Source organism: Suillus paluster (genome assembly GCF_016628075.1).
Source record: "Suillus paluster strain FC165 chromosome Unknown EDB91scaffold_4, whole genome shotgun sequence".
Lineage (NCBI taxonomy): Eukaryota > Fungi > Basidiomycota > Agaricomycetes > Boletales > Suillaceae > Suillus > Suillus paluster.
In genome coordinates, this window is record NW_024537564.1 from 162,536 (window position 1) to 186,710 (window position 24,175).

The 24,175-nt window shown below is 47.3% G+C and overlaps 7 protein-coding genes across 7 annotated transcripts; 4 read left to right on the forward strand and 3 right to left on the reverse strand.

Moving 5' to 3' along the window:
* Positions 1-896: 896 nt before the first annotated feature.
* Positions 897-1,359, reverse strand: EDB91DRAFT_1077754 (uncharacterized protein; the record flags this gene model as incomplete). Its single annotated transcript, XM_041314952.1, has 2 exons — positions 897-1,059; positions 1,190-1,359. The coding sequence occupies 2 exons, from the start codon at positions 1,357-1,359 to the stop codon at positions 897-899; spliced, it is 333 nt and encodes a 110-aa protein (XP_041182407.1).
* Positions 1,360-1,750: 391 nt separating this feature from the next.
* Positions 1,751-3,732, forward strand: EDB91DRAFT_1343432 (flavonol synthase/flavanone 3-hydroxylase). Its single transcript, XM_041325779.1, has 8 exons — positions 1,751-2,318; positions 2,374-2,484; positions 2,540-2,719; positions 2,767-2,989; positions 3,059-3,114; positions 3,174-3,324; positions 3,392-3,477; positions 3,529-3,732. The coding sequence occupies exons 1-8, from the start codon at positions 2,244-2,246 to the stop codon at positions 3,655-3,657; spliced, it is 1,011 nt and encodes a 336-aa protein (XP_041182408.1). The 5' UTR covers positions 1,751-2,243; the 3' UTR covers positions 3,658-3,732.
* Positions 3,733-4,140: 408 nt separating this feature from the next.
* Positions 4,141-5,167, reverse strand: EDB91DRAFT_1234436 (uncharacterized protein; the record flags this gene model as incomplete). The annotated part of the gene is made up of 5 exons (XM_041321207.1): positions 4,141-4,258; positions 4,309-4,594; positions 4,648-4,876; positions 4,929-5,090; positions 5,147-5,167. The coding sequence occupies 5 exons, from the start codon at positions 5,165-5,167 to the stop codon at positions 4,141-4,143; spliced, it is 816 nt and encodes a 271-aa protein (XP_041182409.1).
* Positions 5,168-5,401: 234 nt separating this feature from the next.
* On the reverse strand, positions 5,402-6,929 carry EDB91DRAFT_511232 (uncharacterized protein). The gene is made up of 7 exons (XM_041327530.1): positions 6,733-6,929; positions 6,504-6,676; positions 6,297-6,451; positions 6,135-6,246; positions 5,901-6,080; positions 5,704-5,839; positions 5,402-5,653 (listed from the first exon to the last, which is right to left on the reverse strand). The coding sequence occupies exons 1-7, from the start codon at positions 6,769-6,771 to the stop codon at positions 5,570-5,572; spliced, it is 879 nt and encodes a 292-aa protein (XP_041182410.1). The 5' UTR covers positions 6,772-6,929; the 3' UTR covers positions 5,402-5,569.
* A 223-nt stretch (positions 6,930-7,152) lies between these two features.
* EDB91DRAFT_1044610 (uncharacterized protein) lies at positions 7,153-8,112 on the forward strand (the record flags this gene model as incomplete). Its single annotated transcript, XM_041313139.1, has 4 exons — positions 7,153-7,584; positions 7,634-7,792; positions 7,819-7,905; positions 7,957-8,112. The coding sequence occupies 4 exons, from the start codon at positions 7,153-7,155 to the stop codon at positions 8,110-8,112; spliced, it is 834 nt and encodes a 277-aa protein (XP_041182411.1).
* Positions 8,113-17,357: 9,245 nt separating this feature from the next.
* EDB91DRAFT_1044478 (uncharacterized protein) lies at positions 17,358-18,197 on the forward strand (the record flags this gene model as incomplete). Its single annotated transcript, XM_041313128.1, has 4 exons — positions 17,358-17,520; positions 17,579-17,784; positions 17,836-17,991; positions 18,054-18,197. 4 exons carry the CDS (start codon positions 17,358-17,360, stop codon positions 18,195-18,197), a joined length of 669 nt encoding a protein of 222 aa, XP_041182412.1.
* A 1,071-nt stretch (positions 18,198-19,268) lies between these two features.
* On the forward strand, positions 19,269-21,040 carry EDB91DRAFT_1243104 (uncharacterized protein; the record flags this gene model as incomplete). Its single annotated transcript, XM_041322242.1, has 6 exons — positions 19,269-19,288; positions 19,337-19,710; positions 19,758-19,977; positions 20,029-20,393; positions 20,481-20,837; positions 20,898-21,040. 6 exons carry the CDS (start codon positions 19,269-19,271, stop codon positions 21,038-21,040), a joined length of 1,479 nt encoding a protein of 492 aa, XP_041182413.1.
* Between the last annotated feature and the right edge of the window lie 3,135 nt (positions 21,041-24,175).

Below are 24,175 nucleotides of genomic sequence, written 5' to 3' on the forward strand. Positions count from 1 at the left end.
TTTATTGGAGCGACACCAAACAAAGGCGCTCATGCTAGCTGCTTTTGGTCTTTAATTATAACCTAACCACACCACCGCGCACTGATCTGCGACCAGCTGCACATAGTGATGGCTATTACTAACTGTAGGTAACCCTCACCACCACGCAACAAAGTCCTTGCTGTAAGACATTACAATGTTGTCAAAGGTAATTGTCAAGTAATGCTTGTGTTCGTACAAAGTTCAAGTTGTATTATGGTTGTCAAGTAGCATGTATGACACTGTTAGAATCTACACGTGCAAACATATCTTACATACATGTTTGTGTGTCAATCCATGCCTATGTAGCGTTCGTTCGATGGTGGCAAGGGACACCTCGAGATCCCTCGCCTCCCGTAGGGCACTCTGTAGTTCAAATAGAAAGATGTCGGGAGTGCGCTCGACACATGAGAGAAGGTACTGCAACAGTTAGGTATCAAATTCGAAATGCCTTTTGTGCTTTCACTTACTGCAACATCCTGTGCTGTAAGTAGGTGAGGACGACCGCTTTCCAGAGGTCTTCGAACGACAGAGCCTGTGAGTCGCGAGAGTCGAAGAACTTGATTGACTGTTCGATGGCCGCATCCCGTCACTTGTGCTATGGCCTTCGACGTCATACCGCGTGTGGACATGGCAACACACTGCTGTTTCACAGCCTCTGGTATATGTCAACGGTTTCTGTGCATGATGATGGTGGTTGGCAGTTGTTGTACCAGTACTCTATGGCGCTGGATCTGTTCAACTATTCTTCACATGCAAAACTCACACACGCACAGACGCCACACACACACAAACGAGACGCACACATAATCACTCCTTCGCATACACATTCTTGTATTGTAGGAAAATTAGTACTGCACTATGATCATTCATAAAATTCATTGATGCCCCAAGGTATCCAACTCTGCACGTGTCAACATTGGGCCAGGCTCCGTGATCAGAGCTGCCGACAACTGCTGAGCCGATCTTGAAACACCTCGCAAGGCTGCCGTGAGGTTGAAAGAGTCTAGTAGTGAGGCCTTACGAGACGAGTATGCGCACCTTGCATAATGACGAACAAATACATTCAAGCCTCGGAAGGCATCATGTGGCCGTGGGAGACTCTCCGGACCTTGCCGGACCTTGTTAGATTTGGGCACTTTTGCTGATGGCCCTTCTCATCGACACTTACATCAAGGATCCACCCAGCGCGAACATCTTTTTGACACCAATACTGGCAGCTTTCCGTCTTCTTTTCTCGCTCTCGTCCACCAGCCGAGGCTTTGCTGCCAATGCTGGCGGCTTCGGTGCGTTTTTTTTGCCCTTGGACTCGACTTGATTGGCGCTTATAGAACCCTTCATTAGCAGCCTTGTCTGCAATATAAATTGATCATCACTCCGAGACCTACTCACTTCTCATCACTCCGTCTCGTCCACTGGCCAGGCCTTAAAAAGATTCGAGGCTTTGCTGCCAATGCTGGCGACTCTCAGTGCGTTTCACTCCGAGACCTACTCACTTCTCATCGCTCCATCTCGTCTACCAGCCGGGCCTTAAAAAGATTCGTTTATAGAACCCTTCATCAGCAGCCTTGTCTGCAATATAAATTGATTATCGAATCATGTCAGATCTAATAGTGCAGTACTAATTTTTCTACGGTACGAGAGTGTGTATGCGACGGAGTGATTATGTGTGTGCGTCTCGTTTGTATGTGTGTGGCGTCTGTGCGTGTGTGAGTTTTGCATGTGAAGAATAGTTGAACAGATCCAGCGCCATAGTACTCGGGTCCCAAGTTATGATGACGAGTTACAAAAGTACTAGCTAGCATGAGCGCCTTTGTTTGGTGTCACTCCAACAACAAACAAAAGCGGCTAAGTGAATTTTGTAGATTCTGGCCTATCGATATGAAGATAACTGTAATTCTCGCGGGTATCTTACTTTGATCTAGGTCCGAATTTCCCCCTATACACGATGTAACCTGTTATGTACAATAATAACGTGGACATACGTGAGTTTGTGAAACAAAAATGGGACATCGTGTGGCATAAGTGACGCATTCTAGTACAAACGAACGGTGTTTGGACGGATCAAGTTCTTCGAGGTTGCCCCAGGCCATGGCTTGCCCACCCCGGCTATTATGCGGCACCGTGAAAGCTAGGGCGGAGTTGTCTTGGGCAATATTTAAATTGATAGTGCTAAGCGGGTGACCTTACTTACCTCCAATCTTCGGGTGCCACAACGTTGAACCATGACAGCTACTATCCTCGACCCTACTGCAATCCCAATCATCGACTTTGCATGCTTCGGGGATGGAACTTCCCCAGTACGTGCGGTATCCATACACGATTCTGATATTGAAGCTCTTTTTTAACGTGCAGGAAGCGACAGAGATAGGGAGGCAACTGGTGAAAGCGTGTCGAGAAGTTGGATTCGCATACTTCTGCAACACCGATATCCCTCAAACGGAGGTAGAGAGCATGTTTGAATGGGTGTGTATATTTGTGCATGTGTGAAGTTCACTTCAACGAATGATTGGACAACAAGAGCAGGGCGTTATTTTCGCTTCCAATCGAAACGAAGCTGCTGGCTCCGCATCCCAAGGAGGGATGGAAACACAGGGGATATAGCGGGGTATGTTGTTCCAGGTTGCGAAGACCAGATCGTAATAAGTATATCTTGTTGACGAGTCGCGTTCAGGTTGGCAGAGAGCAAGTTTCACAAATGGCATGTCTCGCCGTTATCCAAGCTACTGATTATCCTAACTTGCGTAGGTATTCGACCCAGCGCAACTCGCCAAAATACGGAAACATACTCCCGATTTCAAAGAATCCTTTGACATCGCGCGCGATTATTTCCCGCGCATATCCAATGTGTGGCTTCCAGAGCAAGTCCTTCCGGGTTTCAGAGAGACAGCATGTAGTTTCTTTGACACATGCCGTCACTTTGAGATGGAGAAGCTGTTGCCTGCATTGTCTCTAGGGCTTGAGCTCCCTGGTGGAGGCGAATTCTTGGGAAAATATCATCAAGATGCAGATAATCAGTTGTGACTATTGCATTATCCAGCTGCGCCTGCAGAGGTATTCGCACGCGGTGAGAAAGGGAGAATCGGTGCACACACAGTAAGTGATTATTTGAGCGGCAGCGATGCGCGGTTCCGCAACACTAACATCGATGATAGGATTATGGCATGGGCACGATTCTGTTCCAAGACGATGTTGGGGGACTCGAAGTTGAAAGCCCTCGTGGATCAGGAAACTTCGTTGCTGTAACCCCCATTGCGGGAACGGTCATCTTTAACATAGGAGATTTTTTGATGCGGTGGTCAAATGGTGCAATTTTTTGAGCGACTTCTTTCTTCTTCTTCGCCACAAGATCATATCTCATTTTTTTAATCAGACACGCTCAAATCAACACTGCACCGCGTTCGTGCACCCCCGAACGATGGGACGGGAATGGTCAAGGAGCGCTTCTCGATCCCATATGTAAGCTTCCTGCAGACGATCGATATATGTTTGATATTGATGCTGGATTAGTTTATGTCTGCTGACAGAGATCTTTTGATTGACTGCCTTCCTGGTTGTTGGAGTGAAGACAGACCTAAGAAGTACGAGCCTGTGACAGCAGGGGAGTACATTGATATGCGACTCGATGCTACGTATTAGTGAATGATCTAGGTCAGCTAGCAACATGGAATGGCTTTGCACATGTTGAATGCATCTTTAAACATCTTTCTGGCACCTTTTTTCCTCGCTCCAGCTTCACCATGATAACCAGACCTGGTCATCCGGTCATCTGAGTCGATATTAGACACCACAATAGGCTGCCATGTTCTTATGCTCGGGATAGCGTTTAGATATCATCGACCAGCCCTCGATGGCTATAAATAAGGGGGCACGCACTTACTTGAGTAGCCAGTTTCGAAGGACGGAGGGTGATATCACAAATCAATCGCTTCCACGTGATATTGAGAAAATTCCTTCCAGCTTCAGCCTTCAGCAACCTTACTGTCAGTGCCCGTTCTTCTAACCCTGTTCGCTTACAGAGATTCCGCGATTACCAACAAATAGCTTCATCACGGTCCTAACATAACTTTACGCCTAGTGTACAGAGCTGTCGCAATATGAGTGAGTACATGAAACGGCCCTCTAGATTTTCGTCATAGATTGATTTCTGCAAGCGGTAGAGCAGAAGTAATCCATTCCACTCTGTGGGTAGCGTTGACACATAATGCATCCAGGAACCAGTCCGAGGGTCACCGCTTCTCTGAAAGAAATTTAGTATCTCACGGAAATCGACTTCCTGTAACTACTTACTCTCGGTGGCGTGTGGAGCAGTATTCTGTTTTAACCCCACCTCTATCAACGAAAGATGGTTTTCCACAGGTGGGGACAAGGCAGGTGCCAGCTGCACGACGGGCTGGGGTGCTTTGTTTCAGCGGAGCGTGCGCAGTCTTGACTGATCGTGTCGGAGGAGCTGGAGCAGGTTCTTCGTCGTCATCCGATGGATAGGCGTCCAGGTCTGTGCCGGTACCCGTGTCGTCTTCGTCTTCCTCATCCGCGTCAGGGTACTCATCATCGTCACAATCCTCACTTGAATCATCTGCAAAAAAATAGGTAAGTATCGACTCAGTCAGAGGAGTAATAATCAGCAACCTTTGGCTACAGTTGTAGCTGCGTGGCGCATTGCTGATTTAGATGTTTTGATGTGCTGAATCTGAGCAGGTGGCGGCACAGGCTGAGCAGTGGCAGGAAGGCGAACACCTTGCTTCGGCGCAGATCGTCCTTGTACAGCAGGCTGCACAGGAGGAGTGGTAGCGGCTTTCGACGCGCACGATTTACCGCAATAATCAAAGTTATTGAACTTCGGTTTTTGCCCACAATACTGGAACAAAACATGGTTCATGATTGTCAGATCATCATGATCCTGCACTCACATCGCAGAGTCGTACTTGCTTTGAGGCTGGTGGAGGAACTTTTGCATTGGGAAGTGGTCCTGATTTCGCGCGACGCGCAGGTTGCTGCGTAGTGGCCGCTTGAGCGGCGCACGTTTTGCCACAGTACTTATGAGTACCGAATTTTGGCGTCTTATGACAGTTCTACATCGGGAAAATTCAAGGGTGTACCGGTAGAGACAGGGTAAGCAATCGCTGACCTCGCAAAGTCCAGTAGCCATTGATGTTATCTGAGTTGCTGCCCAGTTCAAAATCGCGTCGTGGTTTATAGAGGTGGCCATCGGCATGAGGCTGCGGAAACAGCCCAGGCGTTGGGGTGGATTGTATCATACTACAACGTGCCATCCGCATGTTAGTGCATGAGGCTATCTTCCTGGAATGGAGCACTGCAACTAGACCAAAGACAACTATATCGGCAAAAAGGGTGCGCCCATCAGTGATTCTGGGGTCATCTGTTTGCCTCCTTGTGCTCTTTCGATCAAGGGAAGGCACTGCGTGCTGCCGGATCATCCGGAAGCACGAGGGGATCGAAATAGCTCCGGCGAAAGCTTGATTTGCGGCCAATCAAGAATGCAATACATAAATAAATAATCAAGACCGTCCAAAACTAATGAAGGCAAGGTTCAAGTCTGCTTCGTGTACATCACAATGAACCTGGGAACAATCGCTTCTGATACTCGAACAACTACCCTGTCGCCAGCGACAACCTGCATGTACAACGTGAATGAGAGCTTTGATTCAAGTCCAAGACATTTACCGAAGTGCTCTTGTCGAGGGGTTGTGGTAAAACGACATCGCAGGCGATCATGACGCGGTAAGGTGAAGACAAGCATGATGTAGCAAGTCGATCGGCGGAAGCTGGGTTTCTCGAGGAGTACAGCCCCTTTCCTTGTCTTGAGGATGAATAACGACAATGATGAAAACATCAAGCATGAAATGAAGATGAATGCTCACCTCCCTATATTGTATGGAACACCGAAGGCGACACCTTTGAAAGCCGAACCTACGACATTGCAGATGCCGCACGAGTTCCACTTGCAAAGCATGGGACCCTTGGTTCCCATATCGCAGATGCACTGAGATGCGTGGAAGGTGCGTAGAACGCGGGGTTGCCCAGCAGCTTTTATATCCTGTCTATGGACCACTAAGTCTAATAGCACTCAGCTCGGTGAAAGACAAGCCACTGACAGATATTTATCTTGGGCATCAGATATTCTAGCTGGATAAGATATTTCATACAGCTTTTCCACCAATGCCGACCCTTCCTGGGACAGCCACTTGCTGTTCCACTCTCTCACAACTTGGAAAGAGGTTCATCAATAGCACAATCGTGATAATAATGCCACGTACATTCTCGCCACACTGTCGCAGAACTGATTTCAGACAAGTGAACGATATCTGAGGGAGCTTGAGGCTTTGTACGCCCAGCACCGTTGTGGTTGTGAGTTTGTAGTTGCGTATTGGGGCCGGGAGAAGCTAGCGGGGGAGAAACCCCACCCCCTTTCCTAGTCGACTGTGAGTTTCCGTCTCAAGAAGCGCTTATTCGCTGCAACTTACTTGGCATGATCCTCCGAACAAAAGCCATTGAAAGCCGCAGTCCCTGGGTTACTGCAGCCTTTGAGTAGGCATTCGGATGTTGCCTTTCCTACTCCAGTACGAGCACACGTGCGACCACAGTACGAGTGTTGCATTCCACTGGGGTCAACGAATCTCGTCTTGATACCACATGTCTATCGCCGACAACGTCTTAGAGATAGATAGCAAGGAGAACGGTAGCGAGACATACCTCGCACATATTTGCATCTCGTCGCATAGTTGTAGCCATTGTAGTAGGAAACGTGAAGACCTCGGGACCACTCACTAACAAGATAGCTGGCTGCGGATATGACCCACGTGTGATGCACACCCTACGTGGGCGCGAAGCAGGCCTACTACGGCGCTACCTCCGGAACGGATCATTATTAACGTCACAGATCCAGTTTTCCTCGGGGGAGCAACGTGTCGGCAACACATGTTGCATGGGAATAAGAATGTCGCGCCCCATACATAAGCTGCATCGTACAGAGACTGACGTATCATAGCGACGAGTATGAAGCCCACTTTAAGTCAAGTGAACCAAGGTGCGGCGCTGCAATCGTCTCGCAAGTCTCAGAAGGCGCCGGTGTCCAGCAAGGACAAGAGTAACCAAAGACTCCTGACACACCATATGGACCTTGTCCAAACGTTTCGAGTCAGTTCAACCGAACCTCTGAGTCCTCGCAAGATCGACCGAATCAAAAAGGAGCTCGAGGAAGATCGTGGATACTCGTCGGATGGCGGGAAAGTTAGTATTTCTCATACAAGCCTGCAGGTCTTCGGCACCGATACAAGCCCTGCGCAGCCTCCACGAGCACCGCATGGATCGCATTCTCCTCAGACATCCTCGACGCACCGTGCATCACCATCTCCTCAGTCATCTCCACCTACTACCCGCCCAACTCTACCCTCCCGTACGACATCACCAAATGGGAAGCCGGAGAAAATCCTCTTCTATCATGCCCATGATCCGTACTATGGGTTCACCAATTTCTCTTCCGATCCAATCGAGTACAAAGGAAAGACGTACCCTACGAGTGAACACCTCTTCCAGTCACTGAAGGTGAGGAACATCACGAACAATGTCGTTATCTGACTCACCACTGCAATAGTTCATGGAACACCGCCCCGAACTAGCAGAGCACATAAGAACCTGTTCTACACGCCCGCGTGTGGTCTTTGACGAAACCCACAGGTTCAATCCTGAAGTGCGATCTGATTGGCTGCAAGTCAGGATCGAGATGGCAAGAATCAGTTTCATCTGCGATTCCGTCCAATTAATAGCAAAAACAATCAGATGGATCTCGTTCTCTGGCACAAATTCACGCAGAACCGACATTTGAAGGAAGAGCTGCTCTCCACTGGAGATGCAGAGCTTGTCGAGGTTAGCGGAATGTGAGGGCTATGCCAAATTTTTACTTATACATTGTGACAGGATTCCGATAAGGACTCATTCTGGGGCGTCGGAGCAGACCGGAAAGGCCAAAACCAGTTGGGCAAGGCGCTGGGAAGGCTTAGGACCAAGCTGAGGGACGAGCAGAGTGCAGGAAGCAAGGCTCTGACGCTGTTGAAGAAGACCGTCGGACGTTGATGAAATTGCGTATTGAATTAAATACAAGCTTGGACACTTGTCAGCTGCATCAGGAAAACCTTGTCGCCCTAAATTTTTCCAAGTTATCTAAATTTTCAATAATTCGTCTAATTATTAATAATCCTTTGAATTCTCAAAGCTCTGATAATACATGAGGTGTTATCTTATATTCGAGACAACAAACTTTGGGCAATGTATGGAAAAAACAAGTAATAGTGCCGCAACCACAAGCACATCGGTTTTCTGGAGTATAATAAGTAATTATGCTATTCTTGCAGCGTTAGTAGTGATGCATTTTTCCTACAATTGTAGGCCTGCCAAAACTGATGCATCAACAGCAATATAGGGCAATGCATGATGCATGATGATGCACCCATCGGATGCATGCATTCGATGCATCATCCGAATGTTGAGATTCAGGAGATGATTAAAAATGACTATGTTTTGGGTGTAGTGACAAAGTTCCCACAGTCAACAAAATGCGATGGTGCACAAGGATGCATCACACCGGATATACTGGTACTGCAGAGGAGGGGATACATCATGCATCAGGATGCAGTACTGCAGGGGAGGGGAGAGTGCTACAATTGTAGCAAAAATGCATCACAGGTGCGCTACAGTTGCAGCAAATAATACATTACAACGACACGAATCTGTGTATTGCTCGATGGGGCTATCCCACTGCCTCTCTCGAAGAATACATGGGCCTCGGGTCGTGTTCGATCGGACAGAGATCGTCGAGAACTACGTGTATTAGACAACCAATGGAGTCGCGACAATTTCAAGTTTAGGGAGAAATTGGTCAGTTTACACTGGCAGCGGCAGTCCAATTTGAGTGGTGTGCACTTGAAGAAAATTGTGCATGGTCAGTAGACTATAGCTCGATCAAACTTGAATGCCAGAATTCGAATGAACCGACGGTGAAGGGTACGCGTCGAACGGTGTGTGTAAGCGTTGTGGCAAATATTATGTTCAAGTGAGCCAGTGTATGCTACGAGTACAAAGAGCTCTTTGTGTAATACAGATACTGTAAATGTACAAATGAAAACGGCTGGAGGTCCTCTGTGCTTCATACTATGGGTAAGCGCTGGCCGCGAGCGCAGCATCTAGCGCGGTTCGTTCTTACTGCAGAGCTGAGTGAAGTGTGGTTGAGGATTATAGACGGGGTGACATTACTGAATACTTACCAGCGAACCAAGCACATATTCTGGCCTTCATAGCGTCATCACTCTTCTCTACGATGGAATGGTACGATTCGACAGCTGCTCCAATTCTACCTGCCAGAAAGAGCGCATGGCAGTGTTGCTTGTTTGCGTTTTGCCACAAAGACTTGAGGTCCCAGCCGAACAGCTGCAAAACACACAGCTGAGTACGAAAAGTATATTTGGTTACATTATATCGACGTACCACGACAAATTCCTCGTACATCGAATGAATTTCCAATTGATGAAAGCAATCGCTAGCATTGACGGCCGGAGCGAAGTGGTCAATAGCTTCATTGTAGCGCGCGCCATTAAACGCGATGTTTCCCAATTGGACGCGTAGATATGCCTGATCAGTGCGAAGAGCAGAAGGATCAGTGCCAGCACATGATTGAGGGCATGATGCTCACTTCCACAATACGACAAGCAAGAGGATCGGCATCGTGGCACACAGCTAGTTCTTTGACACGGTCCATCGCTTCTTCATGTTCACTTGCATTGAACAGCGTGATGGTCTGAATATTGTAATGAAGGATGAAGGATGTAAGAAAAATACTACGTGCCTTGATGAAAAAAAGAAAATGATCGGTCTTCAAATTCCCGTTCGTGAACATGGACGCGAGGTCAAACGATGTCCTTGCGACCCGGACCTGCTTCTTTCCGCAGAGGGCAATTCCCTTGAAGATATAACCTGCAAACGAGGGCTGAATGTCGAGGGACTATGTCACAATTGAGGTTAACTTTACATGGGGGCCATTATGGATCAATATATCTCACCTGAATTGCATCATGAAGCGCGCGATTCCAGTCGCATTTTCGCGCCATGACAAATGCGCGATTGGCATAGGAAGTGTGATCGCCATCACCATCGTCAATTTCTAGATTTAGTACCTTTTCAGCAATATGCCAGTCCCTAGCTATGTATGCATTGCGAAGTGTTGAGTTAATAGCGAGGACCTGCATGAAGCATGTTCATAATGCGTTATCAGAGTCAAAGGAGGGAACATGCCTTGAAATCAGAATAGACCTGAGACTTGACATAAAAAAGACGCTCATATGATGAAGGGGTAGGAAAAGGAAGAAGGAGCTTACCTGGTGCGTCACCTACTCCCTCATGAGACCATTCTCTGGACCATGCTCTGGCAACGCGGCCTCGGATGCTGGCCATTCCGATATCTTCTTATCCATACCTCCGCTGAGGATGTGCATGCCATCTGTGGAGAAGGTGACGCAGTTCACCTCGGCAGAGTGCTTGAATACGGCGATAGTTCGTTGATCTGAGAGTCGCCATAGGCGGACATAGTTGTCACGAGATGCGGAGGCAAGGAGAGTACCGTTAGAATTCAGGGAAATGGCACGGATAGTCTTGCAATGACCCTCCAAGGGTTCGCCGACCTGCTGCCATGTTGATGAATCCCACTCTTGTATATATGCCCTTCCGCCCGCTGAGAAAAGGCGTGTACCATCGGATGTCCACGCGAGTGAGTAGTAGTGGGATCCTTGACCGATCGTTGCCATGCTCCGAGCCTGGAAGCGATAAGGGCCGCGAGAGTTCCATCTGCCGTAACCAGCTTCGTAGACTTGGACATTGTGCTCTGTTGCAATTGCAAGAAGTCTAATTTCTCCGCTCCGTGACGCGGGCGAATACCGAACGCAGCGGATGATCGCGTTTGCACCACAATCGATTGGATGCCCATGCAGCTGCCACGTTGACGTGTCCCACTGCCTCGTTGTAGAGTCTGATGATCCACTGGCCAGTACTTTGCCATCTCGAGAAAAGTCCAACGATAATATCCAACTGGTGTGGGCACTGATAGCTTGGGTGAGCGGTTTGCCGGTTTCTCCATCCCATGCGAAGAGTTTTCCGTTGATATCACCGCTTGCTATCAGCCGCCCATCCCGCGATACCGCTAATGCCTGCACCCGACTTCCATGCCCCTCCATCCTCTTCAACACTACACCTGTCGTCAAGTCCCACAGAAGCAGCATCGCGTCGTACGAGCATGTGACCATACGTTGTTTGTCAGAGAAAATTGCGACTGCGGATACACGTGCTTCGTGTTGTTCAAACATTCGAACGGGTGTGGTGCTTGGAATGAGCTGCGTCATTTTCTGGAGGTTGACGGTTTTGAGCACGGTCGAGGTGTCACAACTTTGGGGGTAGTAGGTGGCTGTTTAGCTCGCAGTTGCAGAGTTGCGTGTAAGAAGGCGTTTTTGTGCTAAGTACTTCATAACATTAACTAGTAGACGCCCGAGATATGAGGCTGTTATCGTAATTACCTTGCTTTACCATCTGAGCAACTGAGGTCATGCATCCTCGCCGCAGCTTTCCAAATCAGTCGCGAGCCTGATCGCATGTCTGACTGTAGGTGAAACACAATCGAATATGGGGTGAATGGACCCAAGCCTTCGACCGTCAAGGTGTGGGCAGGCACAATGTTTGATGGCCGTTATACCAGCTCAAATTCGTCCGGCACAACAGCAACCTTCCGATCCTAATCATGCTCCAACTTGAAGGTAAGAGTCCTATGGCATGGCACAAATGACCCCTGAACGCGTTATAGGAAGACAAGTGAAGGTATTCCGACCACTCTCACCGCATGGGTATGCGTGGACACAACAAATACGGTTCCTTGATTCAGCCATGCGCTACTCCTTTGCATTTCAATTAACACCCATACACGTGGTATTCTACATCTTCTTCTATTCCCTGGAATGTTCTTATCGGGGCTTCCTCTGATTTCTTCTGCGATCACCGTTGGCATATGTAGCCTGGTGTGATTTGCCATTTAGATTGAAGATAATCAGTCCTTCCAAAACCTGCTATCATCGATCATCCACTAGATGGGTGTTCATCCAAGTCAGTTATGGGTTAACTGTAATTCTATGGATTCGAGGTTTGGCCCCCTTTGCATGCATGTCTGCCCTTTCATCCTTTGTTTTCTCAGTTGGTAAACGATGATCGGTGACATACTCTCCAAGCGCTGGCCGCTATAAGAGAATGCCATCGCATACCGCTCGCACAGCCCACAGCGTTGCGTGAAGTCGAGTCACTCAGCATAGCGTATGACACCGACTTCCTACTTTTTATAGCGTCATGTTTGATCGGATAGAGATCGTCGAGAAATACGCATGTTAGACGACCAATGAAGTCGCGGCAATTCCAAGTCTGGGAGAAAATTGTTCAGTTTACAGCGGCAGTCCAATTTGAGTGGGGCACATGGAAGAAATGCGTGCAGGGGAAGCGGTGGATCGATCAAAGGTCAGAACTTGAATCTCGACGAATCGACGGCGAATGGCATGGGTCGAACGGTGGGTGTAAGCATTGTAGATGTCCTGTTCAAGTAAGTCGACATATGATACGACTTGACGAGTACAAAGGGCTATTTGCGCTATACAGATCCTGCCAAGGTACGAATAAAAACGGATCGAGGATCTCTTTGTTTCAAGCTGTATGAGTAAGCGCTCTACGGGAGCGCAGCAGCTAGTGCGCTTCGTTCTTACTTGAGAGCTGAGCGAAGAGCAGTTGAGGATTCTAGACGGGGTAACATTACTGAATACTTACCAGCGAACCAAGCACATAGGCTGGCATGCGTATCTTCGTCACTCATCTCCATGATGGATTGATGTGATTCGATAGCTGCTCCAATTCTGCCCGCACGAAAGAGTGCACGACAGTGTTGCTGGTGCGCGGTTTGCCACAAAGAATTGAGGTCCCAGCCGAACAGCTGCAAAAATAGAGTTGAGCATGAAGAGGATGTCCGGTTACATCACATCAGCGTACCACGACAAATTCCTCGTACATAGAATGAATTTCCAATTTATAAAAGAGAGTGCTAGCGTTGACGGCAGCAGCGAAGTGGTCAACAGCGTCGTTGTAGCGCGCACCATCGAAGGCAACATTTCCCAGTTGGACGCGTAAATACGCCTGATGTGCGAAGGATAAAAATATCAGTGCCAGCAGACGGCCTTTACACCATGCAGCGTGATAGAGTGTATGATGCTCACTTCCACAATACGGCAAGCAAGAGAATCAGCATTGGGACACATAGCTAACTCTTCTATGCGCTGCATTGCCTCTTCATGTTCATTTGCATCGAACAGCGCGACGGTCTGGAAATCGCAATGAAGCATGCGATATGAAAGAAAATATTGCCTACCTTGATGAAGAAAAGGAAATGATCGGTCTTCAAATCTCCATTCGTAAACATAGAGGCCAGATCAAATGATGTCCTCGCGACCCGGACCTGCTTCTTTGCGCATAGGGCAATGCCCTTGGAGATATGGCCTGCCAACGAGGGCTGAATCCTGATGGACTATGTCGCCGTTTAAGTTAGTTTTCGTAAGGAGGCCATGATGAGTGGGTCTATCTTACTCGAATTGCATCATGAAGCGCATGGTCCCAGTCACGTTTTCGCGCCATGACAAAAGCGCGACTAGAATAGGAGGCGTGATCGCTGGCACCAGCGTTGATCTCTAGATTTAGCACCTTTTCAGCGGTAAGAAAGTCCCCAGCTATGCACGCATTGCGGACTGTTGGTTTAATAGCGAGGACCTGCGTAGGGCATGTTCACATTGCGTTATCAGAATCAAAGGAGGGAACATGCCTTGAAATCAGAGTAGGCTTGAGGCTTGGAATATAAAAGATGCTCAGATGATGAAGGAGCGGGAAAAGGAAAAACCAACTTACCTGATGCGTCACTTGCCCCCTCATGAGACCATTCTCTGGACCATTCTCTGGAAACGCGTCCTCGGATGCTGGCCACTCCGACACCTTCTTATCTGCACCTCCGCTGAGGATATGCATGTCATCTGTGGAGAAGGTGACGCAGTTCACCTCGCCATAATGCTTGAATACGGCGATAGTTCGTCGATCTGAGAGCCGCCAGAGGCGGACACGGTGGTCATCAGATGCGGAGGCAAGGAGAGTGCCATCAGAATTCAGGGAGATAGCGCGGATAGTCTTGAAATGGCCCTTCAAGGGCTCGCCGATCTGCTTCCAGGTCGACGAATCCCACTCTCGTATGACAAAATCACCCACTCCGCTCGCTGAGAGAAGGCGTTTGCCATCGGGCGTCCACGCGAGTGACCACTGGTTGTATCCACTGACCGCTGCCTTGTTTTGAGCTTGGAAGAAATAGATGGGGTCGTTGTATGAATATCTGCGTGAATAATAGCTGTCGTATGAATAGGTATTAAGGTATGAATGGCTGTTCCATGCGTAGTAGCCAGCGTGGTAAATTTGGATATTATTGTGCTCTGTTGCAACAGCAATAAGTGGTGGGGACGATGACGGCGAATACCGAACGCAGCGGACGCTTGAACCAGAACTAATAGTAATTGCATTTCCTTCCTGCTTCCACGTGTTTGTGTTCCAAAACGTTATCGTGGAATCTGATGAACCACTGGCCAGCACTTTGCCATCTGCAGAAAAGTCGAGCGATAGTATCCAACCGGTGTGGGCACTGATAGCTTGGATGAGAGGTTCGCCGGTTTCACCATCCCATGCAATGAGTTCTCCATTGGTATCACCGCTTGCTATCAACCGCCCATCCCGTGATACAGCCAATGCCTGCACAGGACTACCGTGCCTCTCCATCTTCTTCAACACCACACCTGTTGTCATGTCCCAGAGGCAAAGCATCTTGTCGTTCGAGGATGTGATTATACGTCGTTTGTCGGGGAAAACTGCGATTGCGGATACACGGGATTCATGATCTTCAAACACTCGAACGGGTATGGTTCTCGGAATGAGCTGCGCCATTTTCTGGAGGTTGACACCGCCGGTCGAGGTGGACTAGGTGGGGGATTGTAGGAGGCTGTTTAGCTTGAAGTTGCAGAGGTGCGTGTACTAGGGCGTTTTTATGCTCCTTCATAGCATTAACTTCCTACTAGACGCCCAAGACATGAGGCTGTTATCATAAACGCCCATTTTGACGATCTAAGCGACTGAGATCATGCGGCCAACTCGTGTCGCCGCAGCTTTCCAGATGAATCAACGAGTCTGATCGCATGTCCCACCACCATCGAATATGGGGTGATTATGAATTCAAGCCTTCGATCTAGAAACAAACTCGATACCAAGATTTTGGCGTGGGCAGGCACAATCATTCGGTCGGTGCAACAGCAACCTTTCAACTAACCATGTCCCATGGTAGGACGCTTTTATAGCCTGATCATGACATGAATAACTGTTTGAATGTGTTACAGGAATCTAAGTGAAGTTATTCCAACCACTATTGGTATTGCAGGGGTATGCGAAGACACAAGAAGCACGGTTCACCTGATTGGGTCATACGCTGCTCCCTTGCATTCAAATTCACGCCCACACGTGGTATTCCACATTATGAGCTTCTTTTTCCTGGAATGTTCTTAGCGCCGCTTCCTCTGATCTCTTCAGCGATCGCCGTTATAGGCCCACTTGGTAGCCTGGTGTGATTTATCATTTTCATCGAAGATAATCAGTCCTTTCGAACTCTGCTATCATCGATCATCGAATGGGTGTTCATCCGAAGTTAGTCGTGGGTTAACTGCAGTTCTTTCTCCCCTATACATCCAAGTCTGCCCTTGATCATTCCTTTCTCAATTGGCAAGCGGTGATCGGTGACATTCTCCAAGTGCTGACCGCCTCGAAGCATATCATCGCACACCGTTCATACAGCCCACAGTTTTTTCTAAAGTCGAGTCAATAGGCATAACATACGACGCTGACTTCTTACCCTTTGACAGCATCGTGTTCGGTCGGACAGAGATTGTCGAGAACTACGCGACCAATGAAGTCGTGGAAATCCAATTCTGGGATCAGCTTATAGTGGCAGTCCATTTTGAGCACCTGAGTAACACCTGTTCCCACACTTATTAGTGATGTGTATAGTGTGACATGTTTGTTACTAACGAGGGGGGGAAACCTATGCTGCAGTACTTCAGCGATACCCGCAGCAATTAGCACTGACTTTAGGAATATTGAGAGAGTGGGGAAATAAATGATAAGGTTGGCTTACCTGATTGATTTGTCATTGCCCTGGATATCTCCCGCCAGGTACAATGCTGCCGCTATGCCTTCTGATAGCTCCCACGCCCTTCTCTTTCTGCCTCCACATTGTCCTCGACAATGAGCTTGCTATCCCGCTTGTCTCTGGTCCAAATCCTGCTGTTCCTTTGATATTCATTCTCCCAATGGACTTCTGATGGCGCCAACATCCTTTGCATTCACATATGGCTCTCTTTTCCTTATCATTGTCCCAGATAATTTATCTCCTGCCAGGAACCACAAGGTAAGATGCTGTCACTACGCCTTCTGAAGCTTCTCACGCCCTTCCCTTTCAGCCTCTGCATTGTCCTTGACGATGAGCTCGCTATCCTGCTTGTCCCTGGCCCAAATCCCACTGTTCTTTCGATATTCATTCTCTTGATGGATGTCTGATGGCATCACCGACATCCTCCGCATTCCCACATGGCTCTCTTTTCCTCTGTGTCATCATTACTCCAACCTCGTGTTGATTGGCCTTTACCGCCACTTGCTTTACTCTTTCTGCAACATGTTCTTGCTTCAGTTCAACACCACCACCACCACCACCACCACCATGGTCCCCCCAAGGAAACGGATGTCAACATCATCGAGGGTCACCATGACTCTTCTGAGTAGTTCTATGAATATTCAGACCACCAGATCATTGCTCACTCAAATACGAAAACAGCGGCTTCTCAGGGAGCAAGAGCAGTGCCAGACTCAAGGTATGATAATTATTTTCACACTGGTCTTTCACTCACTACCATCAGACAATTCCTGACACATGCAGGAGCTGCTCGCTGAAGCTCAGCTGGAAGCTGGGCATGATTCCCTTGAGACCATGAACTTTGGAAACAAGACCTTTGATGATAATGGCTGCCCAGATGACTTAGCTGAGGACGAGCCTGTGGGCAGCCCCCTTCTGTCTGAATTTTTCAAGACGTGCTCTCAAGAACAGTAAGTTATTTTTTTTTCGACTATACAGGTACCTAATGTTTATCTCTAGGGAGCCTCGTGTACATGGGCACATTGACATGCGGACCCGAAGACAGCGTCACCAGCATGCTGATGCCGCTTGGAAGGAGCAGATGCCCACCCTCGTGGATGCCTACTTGGCATGGAAACATGAGGTGCCAACTGTTGATGACAATACTGTTGCATCTAATATATTCCACGTTGATGCCATTGGAATTATTGGTGAGGCTTCATTCTCTTAATGCATGGCCCTTACTCACTCTCAATCACACATTTAAAGATTTCGCACGTGCCATCACCATTCAGCAACGTCCTAATGAACCAGCAAATGTAGCCCTCCTTCATGTGGGGCTTTTGGGGTGCTCCCCACTACAGCCAACCATCGCTATTCACATAGAATGCCTTGAACTCTATCACCAAATACAACAGTGTCAGTCCTCATTCAGTATCCAAGCGATTACGAAGGTTTTGTGTGTGCTTCATAATGTAAGCATTGCAGAGTGTTATGTTATGATGTTGTACTCACTTACCACACAGGTAACATATTTTCAGCAGCTTCACAAACAATTTTCAAATGCATTTGACATCTATCTGCAAATCTTGCGGGAAGTTCGGAATCGTGTTGACCGGATCCTGGGCAAAGATCCTGATAACTGGCAGATGAACGGTGCTTGTCCTTCCTGCGCATTCAAGGTAACAATCCTCCTGCCTAGATCTGATACAATTTGTTTAATGCAATTACATAAATTTAATAGCAGTCTGATGAGCCAATGTTGTCACCAGCATGGCTCCATGCAATGGACGGCAATTTCTCAGCAAAGCGATTGGACGGCTCAGGATCCGCTGATCCACGACTATTTTGCAGCTGGTATTTCATTTCTGAGGCTGAGGTAGATTGATTCAAGGATGATGTTTGACATTGAACTGGTGAATCCTCCATGGCAGACTCAACGACACTGGGCGCCTGTATGGAGAACTGGACTGCAGCCAAAGCTGTTGTCATATACCTGATCCAACCGCTCCGATATTGATATCCGCTCCGCTTTCCGACCCCCTCCGCTCCATCCATCCTCCACTCCGTCCAATCACAAGTCCGCATTCTGCCCCTACACTTCCGCTCGACCGCTCGACCGGTCCCCTTCCATAACCTCTCCATTCAACTGGACCTCTTTCCCCTTTTAGATATATACTTCCCCCTTTGGTACATAGACCCTTACTTCCGGATGACCGGTAATTCCTGTTACCGCTCGATCACTGATCCAACGTGTACATATTGATATCCGCTCCGACTTATGTCTTTGCCTATGTAAAGTACTTACAAACTATATCCTTGGTACATAGCTTTACTACATAGTTATCCTGATCACTGCCTCATACATAGAAGTATATGACATATCCTGTACTTAGATATTTTTCCTCAGTCTTAATATTACTTGTCTTCTCGCAGTTACATCTTGTGAGAATTCTCAGTAGAACCTTGCCTCCTCTGGACACAAGTCTCAACTTGTTGTCACCTCCGACCCTCCACTCCGACTTAGAGCCATGCTCTAAGTCTTTCCCTTATTACTCTGCCCCTATCAAATATCCTCCTTCGCCCCTCCGCATTATCCTCCACCTTCCCCGCCCCTACCAACATTCCCCCTGCTCCTATCCACTCTCCGCATCACTCCCCACCTTCTCCGCTCTGCTCCTAGTCGGCCCACCACTAGTAGCTCTTACTCCCTGACCCTCAAAGCAGACCAAAGCAGTCCACTCGTCCTACCGTCAGACAACGTTGGACCCGCTCCAAATTCGGGGCACGTACTTGGCTAAGGGCACAGCGCAAGAGCTGAAGCCAAGCCCCGACCCCTCTGCTTCCTGAGTCGGCATGGTATCTAACAGCTGTGGACGATAATAAAATTACTGTGTTCGATCAGACAGGGATTTTTCTTGTAGCGTGTTGTCATGGGATCATCGAGTGTGTAACTGAGATGAAACGCAGTGGTGAACTGTATGTGTTTTGATTCTCACTTGTACCACTCTAATTATTCATAAACAGTGTGAAATATGGTCTAGCCGCAGTCAATAGACTGCTTGGAGTCTGTGGCGCTGACCAGGCTATTGGACACAATATTGCATGCTCCTCTCGCAAAAACATTGCCACAAGCTCTATCAGCGCCAAGGCAGCTGAGCTAAATTTACAGGTTGTCATAAATGCCTTCCACGGCTTTTCTCACGACCGCCGCTGTCAGCTTCACAATCACCCTTTGTATCTGAATGGCCTAGGCCTTGAAGACCTTGAAACTTGCAAATGCATCTTCGCTAGCTCAAACAGTGCTGCAGTCCTGATTAGACATGCATCATACTTCCATTGGATGCAATTCCTTGACCTCCACTTTGATCAGTGGGACATGGACAGGTACACTGACCTTAGTATGTGTTTCTGAGCACCTAACAGCAATGATATCTGACCAATTTAGGTGTGTTTCTGTATAATAATTATGTTCAAGCTCTCCAAATCATCAAGACGAACATGCCTGTGCTTGAGGAGTTCAAGCGGCTCCATAATCTTATGGACACAGACTTCATAAACTGGCGAAATGAGGAGTATGGTTACCTCAGCAAAGTTGCTGTGGAACCTACTTCAGATGCAATTGCGATGGCTTACGTTGAACAGCTCGAGAAGCTTGACTATGCGGAGTTTGTTGTTTTGCATCCTGTTATTGATTTATTTCTCATTGCATGTTTTAGAGCAATGTACGGTCGTCTCACTTCTGTCCCCTTTCTGACGTACACTCCCGCCAATTTTACTCGCACCTCTGGCCTCAATGCCACTACTCGCAACAGTTCTAGGGCATTTGAATCCGAACATGCATCTGTGCTATGCAAATATGAGCTGCAATTGAATGTTGTTGAAGACTTTGAGTGCCGTCACAGTATTATGGAGTGGTGGCTACCGCATGACCCAAAATATGTGCAAGCAGCCAGATATTCTCAGGAACGTCAATTCATTCGTTTGGTTGAGGAGTTAGAGGGTTTGGTTGTTCAGCGTCTTTTTGAGTTATCGAAGGCCAATCTTGCTGGTACCGGTGGGCACTTACTAGATCTTAAGATAAGTGAGGTACTCATAGTCTGCATAGGTTACAAGATGTGAAAGTATATCTCAAAGGCCATCACACGATGTTTGGCTGTCATCTGAACAGCCTTGGAGAAGTACAACAGACTTGCACCCTTACAAAATCCACCATGTCCTGTGCTCGACTACTCCAAAATTGTTGGATATGCATCTCTTGGTGAATTCTCACTTCTGAAACACTTGCGCCACGATATCCTCACGAAACCATGGACTGTATCCACTAATCATGAGATGGCTGTGAAGTATTTCAAGTTGGTGCGATCACATGAAGAGATTGTACAGCTCAATGTCGAGATCAAGCACCTACAGAGTTGGGTTGAGCATGAGGACAGGACCATCTTGGAAGCCATTGATTCACTCCTTGCTAATAACCCAGATTCTTTACTTGTAGCAGAGCTGAAGACGTTGTATGCCAAGTGCCATGGTATCAACAACATCCATTGCAAGCGGCTCCAACAAATTTACGCACTTGACTGATACACAGGTGAACGTCCCGCTACAGACCAAACAATCATGGCACCCAATGAAGATGGAGATGACAAGGGTAATCTGGACAATCATGAAGATGATGCTGTGAACGAGGAGGCAATAAGGCTTGAAGATTTGGTGTCGCATCTCACTTTGTAACTTTCGTACTGTTAATTCTATGTTACATGTTACTTCAATTATATATCTGAGACTGCCCATTCTGCACCTGTGCATTGAATCGCAAGAGATTGCAATATTGAACTGCATTGTAAAAGATCGCAATGTTGAACTGCATCACAAAAGAATTGCAATATTGAACTGCATCATGAAAGATGAGATATGGCAATGGCGAAATTGATTGATCTTGAGCAAGTATCATCCACCGCTAGTACTCTTAGACCTTCAGAGACCAACATAGATAATAGATCTTGTATTAACGCAGCTGCTATTTCATAGTGTACATTATTACTGATTTGCAGTGTGCACATTTGCAAATCCAGGTGATAACGCACTGGTATTACATCTTCACTGAATTTCTTGACTGTGCTCACTTTGTTGTTTTTCACTCCATCTAGACTCCATCAACATTGTCTATGTCACCTCGCTGGCTCCCTGTTGAGCTTGATCCTGTTCATAACTGTCTGGAATATCTTGATTTGCAAGGAGACATTGTAAGTTGTTCATTTAAATAATTTGAGCTACTGCTGAATCCATGCTTTTCAAGAAAGATCACTTTGATATAAAACTATTGGTGGCATTCGAGTTCTTAAAGAAACCAGGACACTTCTGCACATTCCCTACCATCACCACTACAGCTTTATCTTCTTGTCGCCTTGAGACTGAGACCGAGGACGCAACAGTGATGATCATAAATGACATCTTGCTTAACTGGCTGGCACCACTCGTCCGTCAGCACTGGTTCTGCTGGGATAAAGTTGAACTGCCTACAAAAATGCTTCAATGTACATATGATTCACTTGCAGCTTTGATAAGTTTGTTTAACAGTTGTGCGGCAGGGATAGCAGCATTGGATGAAAGTTCTATTGCCCAATCTGAACATGTTCAACTGGACGGCTTCCTGCTTCCCAATCCCTTAGACCCACTCAACTTTCCCAATGCTCATCAGTCTCCTGACGACAGCATTGTGTCTGTTACATCTGAATCTGAGTCATTTGACTTGCCATCCAACTTGCCATCCTTGTGGTTTGACACCATCAGTTCAGGTGACTCCACTTTCCCTACTTTTGGCAGCCCAAACTTCACTTCTACCCCATTCCCTCAACCACCTGCACTTCCTGCATCCGCGGGCCTTGATCCGACCACAAATGAGGCAAGCAGCATCACAAAGCGGTGCCCTACGCGACGTCTCGCCCAGCCTAACGACACTACTCTGAAAAGGCGTCATGACATTGGTGCCACAGTGGAACATGCTGCTCAAGATGATGCTGGTTATTGCGTCCATATACTGCCAGGTGGCACAAGTCCCTTCCCGATACCATCACAATCTTTCATCTTAGCAAACAGGCCACTAACGAACACCGGTGCCACTGTGAAATGTGCTACTAGTACAATGGAAGAGAGTCCCCTCATGCCACCATCATGATCTTTCATCTTGGCGAAGCTGCCTCCCATGTCTCCTGCTGTAAATGGACTAATGGTTCAACCATCTTCTTCTGATGCGAAGGGATCAGACAAATGCCGCAGTGCTAAGGGATCGGACAAACGCCACAATGTGGGTCTTCTGACCCTGCGAAATTCTTTGATGCTAACAGATGGGCCTGACAAGGAAAAATTAGTCGGACTGCAGGAAATGTGGTGCAAATGAAAACCACAATGTGTGGCCATGAGGACAGAGTTTCGGTGACTAACCACATTTATCTCATGACATCTGAGCCAGGTTCAGTTCTGTCAACTTGGGATGTAGGTTACGACACGAGATCTGGTGCTGCATCCAGCAGGTCGAGGGATACAAAGCAAACAGTTGGAAAGCCATACTTGTGAAGCTTGATATCCCAGAAGAACGTCATCATGATGTGATCAGGATCATGGCTAATGCAAGTCGCAACCATTAGCCTGGTGGGTATCTGTTTCAACCCTCACTGACCTTCAATTTAGTCTAGACTTATTTGTTTCGCTTCACTCCATTCTTGCATACACATATATTGTTTCATTGTCATTTTTTTTCACTTTTTTTCACTTTGCTCGATTCTTACATATGTTCTAGTATCTAGTAACATTGTTTGTTTGTACGACTCATATTTTGTCCCTGGACCTGTGATGTATAAAATGTTGCTGCGGCTTCAGTTATTTCAACTTGTGTTCTCAGGACCATGGCTCCTCGTCCAACTCATAAAATTTGCTGAGTGTGTGCACAACTGACGGCGACCCAAAAGGCTCAACAGCGTGCCTGTCGGGAAGAACTCGCTGATGACATTGACACGGCCCAGCACTCATATGAAGCAGAGGCTGCTGACATAGCATGAAAACATGGCTGGTGAGTCAGCTTCATAAATATCTGTGTTATTGTTGATATATTGTTGTAGATCAGTCAAGTGGACCAGAAGCCAACTGTTTATTCACAGTCGCATGCTGCAAAAGAGCAGACACGTTAACTCCTGGAATGTGTTTGTCAAAGCCCGACTTGAGGCCGAAAATGAAGGTTGGTTTAATTTTAATTTGCAAAGTAACACTAGCACTTATGAGTCTTTCCTTAGGCCTAGGCAGAGGCGATTGCACTAAACTTATGGCCTTCATTGCACAAAATAAGGCCATATTATTCTGAGATTACCGCAAACTCACATTTGCTGAAAAGCAAGTTTACAATGCTTGTATTCTTGAGGATCGCCAAGCAAAGAATCATACTGCACATGCGAACCCAAAGGCCATCAAACATGACATGAATGCAGCATTCACATCGATGGATTGTGAGGTATGTCTTGGCATTTTAATTATGCTTACCACTACTATAACTTAAATTTATCCTTAGTGGATGGCTCTTTATGCACGCACTGGTTTGGAAGGGTTTTATGTGGCAGTACGTGGCGGAATTGAAGATCTTGCAGAACCGAAGATCTTTTTCATGGAGAAATCTCAAAAGTTTGTTCGGGATGACCTAGGTGTTGAACCACAGCATCTAGGACTCAAGCTGGAGGCATTTGTGATTAGCAAGCTTGGTATGTCATCTTTCCCTTCATCCTATAGTCTACTGATAGTTCTAAAGACGAACACATAACACTTAAACGTCAATGGCCGCTCAACAAACTTATTAGTGAATGCTGTGAGCTTATTCAAGAT